The sequence below is a fragment of the Rhincodon typus genome, chromosome 3 (assembly GCF_021869965.1).
Source record: "Rhincodon typus isolate 14 chromosome 3, sRhiTyp1.1, whole genome shotgun sequence".
NCBI lineage: Eukaryota > Metazoa > Chordata > Chondrichthyes > Orectolobiformes > Rhincodontidae > Rhincodon > Rhincodon typus.
In genome coordinates, this window is record NC_063334.1 from 28,577,964 (window position 1) to 28,589,770 (window position 11,807).

The 11,807-nt window shown below is 42.2% G+C and overlaps 1 protein-coding gene across 1 annotated transcript; it reads right to left on the reverse strand.

The window, feature by feature from the left end:
- Positions 1-388: 388 nt before the first annotated feature.
- Positions 389-11,388, reverse strand: ndufb6 (NADH:ubiquinone oxidoreductase subunit B). Its single transcript, XM_020526868.2, has 4 exons — positions 11,070-11,388; positions 4,350-4,442; positions 3,386-3,430; positions 389-587 (listed from the first exon to the last, which is right to left on the reverse strand). The coding sequence occupies exons 1-4, from the start codon at positions 11,250-11,252 to the stop codon at positions 516-518; spliced, it is 393 nt and encodes a 130-aa protein (XP_020382457.1). The 5' UTR covers positions 11,253-11,388; the 3' UTR covers positions 389-515.
- Between the last annotated feature and the right edge of the window lie 419 nt (positions 11,389-11,807).

An 11,807-nucleotide genomic window follows, 5' to 3' on the forward strand; every position in this document is an offset into this window, starting at 1 on the left:
TAGGACCAAAAGCTTGGTCCAAGAAGTAGGTTTTAAGGCAAAGTGGTTCAGGAGGGGAATTCTACAGTGTAGGCTCACATGCCCTAGGCATTACAACCAGTGGCAAAATAATTAAAATGGGATGGGTGCCGAGACTAGAAGTGGGGGAAAGCACAAATATTTCAGAATGTCATAAGGCTGAAGGAAGTGACAAGAGCTAACAAGGGGAACAGCTACAGAGACTTAAAAACATGCATACGAAATGTGAAAAAAGTCAATGTATCAGTGGACTGGAAGTCAATATGGGTCAGGCAAGCACATAGATAATAGGTGAACAGGACTTGGTGCAAATTATGACATAGGCAGCAGAGTTTTATAAATCGCATATGAATAATGAGCAACATCTACATCTTGGTAAATTGGTGTTTAATGATAAATAACTCTTTCAAAATGAGAAAAAAATCTGTTCTATTCCATTGACTTAATTTTGTACAGCCACTGATGCTATACATCCATAATGTGTGTTCGTTCTCTAATTAATGGTGTCCATTCTGGTCATCCTCTTGCATTGATGGAATAATTTCTCCTGTTTCCAAAACTGTGTCACCCTGAAGGAATAAATATAAAATGATGTCAGATGTGTGATAAGCTCAACAGATTCTCACTCGATTTGAAGGCTTAGAGTATGGTACGATATTCTAAAGCATGGTATGCTTTATGATAAACTCCTTTGTTTGTCTTTTCCAGATTTCCTCCAACTTAATTAAGTTTCCAGTCTGGAGTTTTTGAGCCAATTGGTTATTTTGTACTTCAATTCTCAGCAATCATATTGTGCAAATATTCTTCATCTCATTTCACCACAAAGTCTACACAGTAACATTCCAGCAATAAAGACCCTCCAAAACAGTCTGTTTAACAACTCCTCATCCAAGCTACTTTTTCATACTCATACAACACAGAACAGTAGGTTACAGTGAAGGTGGTTTTCCAAGATTATAAAGGGATCTTCATCAAATGGGTCAATGGGCTGAAAAATGGCAGATGGAGTTCAATCTGGATAAATTGCAAGGTATTACATTTTGGTACAACAACCAAGGATAGGGCTTATACAATTAATGGTATGGCTTTGCACAGTGTTGTGGAACAGAGGGACCTAGGGGTGCAGGTACATAATTCTTTGAAGTTTGCGTCACATACTGACAGGGTGGTTAAAAAGGCGTTTGGCATGCTTGCCTTCATTACTGAATCCTTTGAGTATAGGAGTTAGCAAGTCATTTTGACATTGTACAGGACATTGGTGGGGCCACTTCTGGAGTACTGTTGGTTGCCCAATTATAGGCAGGATATTATTCAGTTGGACAGGGTTCAGAAGAGATTTACCAGGACGTTGCTGGGTATGGAAGGTTTGAGTTATGAAGATAGGCTGGGACTTTTTCCACTGGAGTGTAGGAGATTGAGAGGCGACTTTATAGAAGTTTATAAAATAATGAGGTGTATAGATAGTGTGATTGGTATTTGTCTTTTCCCTAGGATGGGGGATTTCATTTTTAAGGTGAGAGGAGAAAGACTTAAAGGCAATGAGGGACAAATTTTTTTACACAGAGGCTGGTTCTTTTGTGGAATGAACTTCCTGAGGAAATGGTGGATGTGAGCACAATTACAATATTTAGAAGAAATTTGGAGAAGTACATGGATAGAAAAGGTTTGGAGGGATATGGGCCAGGAGCAGACAGGGGCGACTAGTTTAGTTTGGGATTATGGTCGGCATGGACTGGTTAGATCAAAGGGTCCATTTCCATGCTGTATAACTCTAAGTCTGTGCCAACCTATCTACACTAATCCTTTTCCAGCACTAGGCCCATAGCCTTTCATATTATAAGATTTCAAGCACTTATCCACATACTTTTTAAGTGTTGTGACATTTCCTACCTCAACTACCTTCCCAGGCATTGATTTCCTCCCAGGCATTGATTTCCAGATTTCCACTATGCTTTCAGTGAAAAATATTTCCACAAATCCCCTGCCCTTCACCATAAAATTATGCACCCTCGTAAATGAACGTTTAACTAATGAGAAGAACTGTTTTCTATCCACTCTGTTTATGCTCCACAATCTTATACACCTCAATCAGGTGCCTCTCTGCCTTTTCTTCTCCAAAGCAAACAACCTGAGCCTATCCAGCCTCTTTTCATAGCTAAAATGCACCATCCCAGGCAGCATCCTGGTGAATCTCCTCTGCATCTCCTCCGAGACAATGACATCCCTTTCTGTAGTTAGGCGACCAGGTGACACAGCACTTTAGTTGTTGCCTAATAAAAGTTTTGTACATTTCCAACACAAACTTCCTGTTCTTATAATCTAAGCCACTAGTGATAAAGGCAAGTGTCCTGTATGCATTCCTGACTGACCCTATTAATCTGTCCTGTTGCTTTCAGGGATCTGTGGACAAGCAGCCCAGGATCCCCCCTTTTATATTCCTGAAACAAGTATTCAAAAAAAAAAAAAGGAATCAAAGAAACTTAAAGCTTGTAACGATCGCTGCCAGTATTTTTCATTGGGATTCTCCCAATTTCGTGGCATTACTTTGCTTTAAATCCTGGAGTAACAGAAAATTGCCTGTTTCCAGCTTTCTCTTCAGAAACAGAAATGGCTTGAGGCTGTAGAAGTCCCACCCAAAGGTAATTATCTGCCCTTTCACAGATTACATGATGCACCCCACTGAATCTTATGGACACAGAAACGAATCTTCCCCTGAATATGTCATGATCTCTGCTCTGCTTACGCACCGATTTCCTTTATTTGAAGACTTCCCAGCTCACACCAGCACACACACATCCACAACTCCTCAAACAGACAGTTCTTGAGACCAGTGAGTGGCAAGGATCTTCCAATTCATTTGCAATGAAACAGGATATTTTCTTCACATTCAAATAATGGAAGCAGAAGTCAGAACTTTTCCAGCTACTTCTTGGGAATTGTCTTTGCTTGTTCAGAAATATATGATTTTAGATAGTTGAAAACAGGATGACAAAGTACAATGTGCACTAATGCAGGCAAGTACCGTTCAGCTGCAGTACTGCATACTGCATTCTTTTCTCAAAATACTACCCATGTGTGCTACAGTTAAATCTTGACTGGAGAGGAATTTTCAGGAGCACTCTTATTAGTTCTGTGCATTTGATGGAGATTACACAGCTGTGGAGACTGGAGGGAATGAAGTCACACAATGAAGTTCCTGTTTGATAAATAAAAATTCATGCTGATTCCAGTATTTCTTGTTTCATTTCATATTTCTATTATCCTCAGTTTTTTTTTTTTAAAAAACATATCTCTCTTCAGCACCTTATTAATTTGAAGATCCTGCTTACACATTTGCATATGGCACAAATTCTGGCAAGTAACTTACCGGGAAAATTCTCGGCTTCACACTCACAATGCCATACGGTTTTGTCTGTAGAACAAAAAGCATAGGTTAAAAAGTGAAAAGTTTTGAAATTAACTTGATGCAAGTTAACAACAAAACTTACACTTCACAGTATCTTTAACACTGTAAACATGCCAAGGTGCTTACCAAGAGCAATTCCCATACAAAATTTGACACTGAGGTGTATCTAGTTTTAGGAAGGGAACAAAAGCTTGCTTAGAGATGCAGGTTTTAAGGAGTTAGAGAAGGATGAAAAGATTGAGGGAAGGTATTCAAGAGCTCAGGGCTCAGGCAACTGAAGGTAAAGCCACCGATAGTAAAGCAATGATGTTCAAGAGGGCAGAGTTGAAAAAGGACAGAATGACTGCAGGTGTTAAGTTTAATAGAGATGAGGCCATGGTCAGAATTGAGAACAATACATATTTTGTTCGTGAAATATGCTCAAAGTGTGCCCAGGACCTGCAGCCTCCAAATTTACCTAACCATAACATTTCCTCCCCATTGCACATGATCTTGTGTTTATTTGATCTTGAAGAAGAGTCCCTGTGAACCTAATTGCTACTACTCTATTGCTTCTAACTCCAAGTCAGCACTCACAATATCAGAGAATTAGTTACAGCACAGAAAGAAGTAATTTTTTCATGGTGACCACGCTAGATCTCTACAAGAGGATCTCAGCCAGTCCCACTCATTTGTCCTTTCCAAGTAGCCTTGCAAACTTGGCGTTGTTCACTAGTATTGTGGAAATGCTACACTGGTGGAGGTGCTGTCCTTTGACTAAGATGTTAAACCAAAGCCTCATGTTCCAACATTACAGCAGTGACCACGCTTCAAAAAATGCTTCATTAGCTGTAAATTGCTTAGGGACATTCAGAAAGATACTATAGAAAATGTAATCTTTTTCCTTAGCTCTTTATCTAGATTATCAACAGTTGCTAGTACTTACTGCAACATGGTACTTCACATAGTAATGAATAATCCAGGCAGGAATCAACAACCGAGTCAAAGTCCACCAGCCTGCAGAGCATGTCTTGTATGTCTGAAATATGAAATAAATACAAAATGAGAACATCTACATCAAAGACTTGGCAAGAATAGAAGAATTTAGAAAAATAACAGTCAAGACACTTTAGAAAGTGGGTACCTAGATGAGAACATTGAAAATATTGGTTTATAAATAGCTTATGGTGATTCATTTCACAATCAAAACCATGACCTACTTCTGCTAAAAGCAATCTTATTACAATAAATTCAGTACAAAATTGTCTCTCTGAGCCAGGTGGCCTGGGTTCAAGTACCACCTGCTGTAGAGATGTGTGTTAACATCTCTGAACAGGTTGATTAGGAAAATATCTAACTACAAGGTCCTATCTTTGAAACCATTTCAACAAATCTCATTTACATCTTCTCAAAGACCACACATCATTCCTAAACTTATGTTTTATCCTGGTAATTCATCCTATCTTGAAGGTTCAATCAAGGAGATTGAAAATTGTGCAACCAACAGTCACCTATCTTTGGATCTCTATCCAAAGGAAGCAGACTCAACAACTTTTGGAAAGAAACTTGAGAAAAAATCTGCAGGGACAAGGCTGATTAATTGCATAGCTCTTTCATAGTGCTGAAATAGCACAATTGGCTTCCCTCTTGGTTGCATTATTCGATGTTTCCACCACTTTTCTCACTCCCACTGATATTTAGGACTTTGAATTTTCTTTGACTACAAGCACGATGGCTGTTCCACTTCTTTCCATCAGATTGGAAAAGCCAGCACAGACTATGAAAACACACTCTTTATGGCTTTGAATGTTTTTACCCCATTACATGGCAACATTCATGTTCAGATTGATAAATCAAACTGATAATCCAACACATGGCAGGCAGCAAGACTGGGAGAGATGCATGTCAGCAATGCTTGACATGGAGTGGTGCTATAATCATTTGCATCTTGCTAAACTGGGAAAGGCACCTATGGGAACTCCCGCACAAGGGCTAACCACGGTCATAAGTGAGCAGTAATCGTAACTCATTATTCAAATTCTCAATGTCATTTTCAGCAATGCAGTTACATAATTTTAAACTATATTTTTAACAATGAGGACAATTAACCACAGACCTCTGGATTAGAAAAGGGAAGAGGAGGTATGGCACATGGTTTCTGATCAGAAACCAATCAACTGTGAACAGAGAATGAAACTACACTGAGCTAAGCTTTAATACCCTCTCTGGCTGCACTGCCTGTTGATACCAGCACATAAATAGTGACCATTAGAAGAATTGTATTCCACCAAGGAAATCAATATCCTCAAGCATTGAAGGAAAGAAATTTGGTAAGAAAGCTGGTGAGCAAACAGCATAAAATCTGAGTTCTAATTCTCTTTGGCACAGGAATATTAAACACCAGTATAAAAGCTCACGAAAATATATATAACTAAACTTACCCAAAATACTTTCCTTGCTGGTCACAGATGATGTTCAATTAATGTTTATATTAGTTTGAACATATTTCAAGTTGTTGATTCTCGCTGATTTAGTTCAGATCTTTTAGGCCACAGTAGGCAGAACAGCTGTTTGCAAAGCTTTCGGTCCCCAAATTTTAAACAGTACAAATAGTGCTGAATTGTTGGTCCAATCATAACATATGGTTGCATTTAACATAGACAGTTTATTTTGCATCAGTCGAAGCAGCAGTAATAAAAATCAAGGAACATGAACAGATTGATAAGGAGATGAGGAAGCAGTTTTCCACCAGAAAATAGTAGGAATCTGGAACTCTCTGACTGAAAGGTTGGTAAAGGCAGAAACTCCAAACTCATTTAGAAAAACTACTTCAATACCTGTCTGAAGAGGCATCAGCTACAGAGCTATGGACAAGGTGCACGAAGGTGCAATTAGCAAATGTTCTATTATGATTCTACAAATGAGAAACTACAACATTGGATATACAGCACAGAAACAAGTAATTTGGCCTATGGCAGTGTTTACGCTCTATTTGACCCAGCTTTCCTTGATTAACTCCATCAGCATAACAACGTATTCCCTTCAGCTATCCTTTATAGCGGATCTATACTATACTACTAGTAGTCCCTGTTTTAGAGAGTTTCATCTCACCATTTCTTGGTGAAAATGTCTCTTCTGAATTCCCAATTAGATTTCACAAAATTGCAATGCATTAACATGTCATTGGGTCCATCATGTCTGCACCAGTTCTCTATACAAGCATTATAAAAGTGCCATTCCCCTGCCCTTTTTCCGTAACCCCAAATACTGCTTCTATTTAGATAATCATCCAACGTTCTCTTGAATGCCTCAATTGAACCTGCTTTCACCACATTTCTAGGCATTACCCTAACTACTCATTGTGTCGTAAAGATTTCACAGAATCTCGAATTAGATCCAAGGCAGCAGCACTGGCAAGGTCGGCAGCGTTCGGGCTCCTGGGCCTGTATGCTCCAGGCGGCTGTTTCCACACTTCTTGTCTTCTTATTGTCGGCTGTGGCAGCGAAGGTGACATCGCAGAGGAGGGTGGGCTGATGACAGCGGGACTCTTGGCGAGGTGGTGGCTTGGCCTGGCAGCAGAGACAGGGACTCCTGGTTCTGGTAGGCTCACAGCAGGGCCTCCAAGCATTATTGAGGTGGCAGTGGAGCCAGAGATTCCTGCTTGTGGCAGGCCCAGAGCAGGGACTCCTGGTTATTGGGAAGGCGGTGATGGCAGTTCCTGCTTGCAGGAGGCCCGGAGCCAGGGGCTCCTGGTTGCGCGGGGAGTGTGGGTCCAGCACAAGTCACAACCTCAGCGGCCCGTTGGTGAGGACGGCTCAACAATGAAGAGATGGTGCCTGAAGAGTGGCGACTCCAATATGGGTGGGTCTGGCACAGGTGGCGGTGTAAGTGTTGTTGGTGAACCAGCTTAGGATTCATGGTGGAGGCGGCAGAATGAAGAAGGACTTTCTTCCAGTTTTATCTTTTTATTCTTAAGCAATTCAAAATGGCGACAGACTGGTGACGGTTGAAGCTTTTCACTATTTTACTGTTTGGTTCATTGTACCATACAAGAAACAATGATTCATCACTCATCAATTGTTATGACACAGGAGGAGCCATTCTGCCCATCATACCTGCACTGGCTGTATTACCTTGTACCAATCTTCTCCTTTTACCCCATACATTCCATTTCTGTTCAAATATCATAATCATCCAATCCCTCCACTGTATTTCCAGACATTGCAGTCCATATTCTAACTCCTTGATTTTTCACAGAATAGAATAATAGAATTCCTACAGTGTGGAAACAGGCCCTTTGGCCCAACAAGTCCACACCGAACCTCAGAGCATCCCACCCAGACCCATCCCCCTATGACCCACCTAATATACACCCTCTACCTCCCTGAACACTATGGGCAATTTAGCACGGCCAATCCACCTAACCTGCACATCTTTGGACTGTGGGAGGAAACCGGAGCACCCGAAGGAAACCCACGCAGACACAGGTAGAATGTGCAAACTCCACACAGTTGCCCGAGGCTGGAATTGAACCTGGGTCCCTGGCGCTGTGAGGCAGCAGTGCTAACCTGTGCCATTTGCACATTAAATGTATGCACTTTTTTTAAAAAAAGTGGGAACACCTTCTTCCTATCAACTTTGTCCAGCCCACTCATGATGTTGAAAACTGCTATCAAATATTATGTCAACCTTCCTCTCTCGAAGGAGGATAGTGCCAACTTCTTCAACCGCTCCTTAGGAAGTTTCTCATATATGGCACTATTCTAGTAAATCGCCTCTGCACTCTCTTCAATGACTTGCATATTTCCTGTAATGTAGTGCCTACATCTGTACATAATACTCCAGTTGAGTTCAACATCACCTCCTTGTTCTTGTTCTCCATGCCCCCATTAATAAAGCCAAGGACATTGCATTCTTTATTAATTGCTTAATTCTGCTACCTTCAATAATCTGTGCACACACATACCCAGGTCCCTCTACTCTTGCACCCCTTTAGAATCGTATTCCTATTTTCTATTGTCTTACAATGTTCTTCTGACCAAAGTGTATCACTTCATACTTCTCTGCATTGAACCTCATCTGCCACCTACCTGCGCGCTCCACCAACTTACAGCCGTAGAGTCATACAGCACGGAAACAGACTCTTCGGTCCAAATCATCCATGCCGACCAGGTTTCCCAAATTAACCTAGTCCCATTTGCCAGTGTTTGACCCATATCCCTCTAAACCTTTCCTATTCACGTACCTGATGAAATGACCTTTAAATGTTGTAACTACCTGCATCTACCACTTCCTCTGGGAGCTCGTTCCACATATGAACCACCTCTGTGTCCATTTTAAATCTTTCCCCTCGCACCTTAAACCCAGGCCAACTAGTTTTGAACTCCCTACCCTTGGGAAAAGACCTTTGCTATTCAACTTACTATGCTTGGCATGATTTTATAAAGCTCTATAAAGTCATCCCTCAACTTCCTACGTTCCAGGGAAAAAAAGTCCCAGCCTATCCAGCCTCTTCTTATAATTCAAACACTCCAGACCCAGTAATATCCCTGTAAATCGTCTCTGTACCCGTTCCAATTTAATAACATCCTTTGTATAGCAGGACGACCAGACTGTACGCAGTACTCCAAAAGTGGCCTCACCAACATCCTGTACAGCTGCAACATGATGTTCCAGCTCTATACTCTGACCAATGAAGGCAAGTTTGCGAAGTGCTTTCTTCAACACTCCAGCTACCTGTGACACCACTTTCAACATTCTTTTTGAGTTCTACTCTGTCCCCCTCTCAGTTTACAATTCTTTCAAGATTAGTGTCATCTGAAATCTTTGTAATTGGCCCATACACATCAAGATCCAGATTGTTAACATGTATCAGGAAAAGCAAGGGTTACAATATCGAACTCTGGGAAATTCCACTACAAACCTTCCTCCAGCCTGAAAAATATTCATTGACCGTTACTCTGTTTCCTATCACAGCCAATTTTGTATCCATATTGCTGCTGCCCCTACTATAACTGATAACTTGCCTTGCAAGTCTATTCCATGGCACTGTATCAAATACCTTCTGGAAATCATATATACCATATAACAGCATTAATCTCAGAATCTCTTCAAAAAACTCAAACAACCTAGTTAAATACTATTCCTCTTTAAAAACCAGCGCTGACTTTTTTCTAGGTGACTATTAATTCTATCCTGAACAATTGTTTCTTACATCATATCAACTCCTTTTGCAAATTACCTTAAATTTGTGGCATCTCTTTCTTGATCCTTTTGAGAGGATAGTTTCACCCTATCCACTGTCATAATTTTGAAAACTTCTGTCAAATCTTCTCTTGATCTTCTTGTTGAAGTCCCAACTTGTCTGACTTATTTCTTGCTGACTGTCATATGTTTAAGTACCTAGTTGTATTTTTCACCACAAGAGGGCACATTAACTTTATCAAACTATAAAAAATGTAAATATCCTATCAGGTCAAATTTGCAGAAGACATTAGGAATGACAATCAACTAACGAAAGAGAGAAAGAGAATAGAAGACCAAATCACTGCAGATGCTGGAACCTGTACTGGAAACAAAAAAATGCTGGAAATCACAGCAGGTCAGGCAGCATCCAAGGAGAGAGAGCAAGCTCACGTTTCAAGTCCCGATCACTCTTCATCAGAGCTGACATGAAGTGTATTGGGGCAGCGTTTATGCAATGGTGGGAGGGTGGAGTGCTGGGGGAAGAAGGGGTGCTGTTAGTGCGGGTTAAGTGATCAGAATGAGAGAATGGGGCAGAACAATGGTGTGTCTAATTGCCAGACTGGAAAGAACATACAGTCCTACTGGAGTTGGGGGAGGGGAGTGAGGACATGGTGACAGAGAATATAACAAGTAAAGCTAAAAGGGAAGAAATGGGAGTGGGTTCACAGACTGAAGACGTTTGAGCTCAATATTATGCCCAGAAGGGTGTAAAGTACCTAGTGAGGATGAGATGTTGTTCTTCCAGTTTGCACTGATTCGCTGGAGCATTGCAGCATGCTGAGGACAGACAAGCGGGCATGCAAGCAGGATAAAAACCGAAAAAAAACTGTGGATGCTGTAAATCAGGAGCGAAAACAAAGTTGTTGGGAAACCCAGCAGGCCTGGCAGCATCTGTGAAGGAAAAAACAGAGTTAACGTTTCGGGTCTGGTGACCCTTCCTCAGAACGCAGGATGCTGTGTTGAAATGACCGGCTACGGGAAGGCCAGGGTCATGCTTGCGCATGGACTTGAAGATGTTCTGCAAAGTGGTCACCCAGTCTGCGTTTGGTTTCTCCAATGTAGAGTAGGCAACATTGGGTGCAGCGAATGCAATACAGAAGGGTGGAGGAGGTACAGGTGAAATGCTGCCTCACCTGGAAAGAGAACAGGTTCGTTAACACTCAGCTATCCTTGTGAGCCAAGGAGAGAATCAAACATAAAGGATTCAGTAAGCTTCAGCCCAAGTACACAGAGCAATAACCTTATTCACAGGAGGTCACTCCATGAAAGGTCATAGTGCACCTGCGGTCAAAGTGAGGTCATCGTCTAACCGAGGTCACGGTCCGTGTAAGGTAGTAAGGTGCTTGCTATTAATCACTACTGGGTGACAATTCCTTGCCTATCACCGAGATTCCCCTCATCCCCGCTCACATTCACTCACATAAACTCTCCAGAGACTCCGCGGCTGCAGAAATCCATCCCAGAATCGGGCTACGGGCCCTCTGCTGTCGGACGGGAGAACGGGTTCACGCGGGCTCAGCTCCTGGTCCTTCAACCACTGACGACGCAGCTTCACCAGCTGCAGGAACCGAGCCTTCTCGTCGGGCGTGTAACCCAGCGGCATCTCGACAGCGTTAACCAGGCCACGGTCACTCGGACATTCACATCAGCGCGACACCGGCTTGAGTTACCCTTCGGCGCACGGGGTGAACGTCACACAGACTGGAAGTTGCTCCTGACCGGGGGCGGACTCCACCGCAGTGCGCCACCTGTCAGCCGGGAGGAGGACACTGCGACATACTATCTGCTGGCCAGGAGGTGGACTCTGCTGAGCGCCTCCTGCCGTCAGGGAGTTGGACCCTATAGAGTGCTGCAGGCCTGCCAGGAAGACAGTTATTTTTCACTCCCCATAACCTAGTTGATAACACAATCAATAAATATTCAGAGTAGGATAGGCAATGGCAAGTTACATTTGTGTCACACAAGTGCCAAGCAATGACTATCTCCAACAAGAAAGAATTTAACCATCATCCCTTGACATTGGGGACCGCTTTGCAGAACACCTACGCTCGGTTCGCACTAAACAACTGCACCTCCCAGTTGCGAACCATTTCAACTCCCCCTCCCATTCCTCAGACGACATGTCCATCCTGGGCCTCCTGCAGTGCCACAACGATGC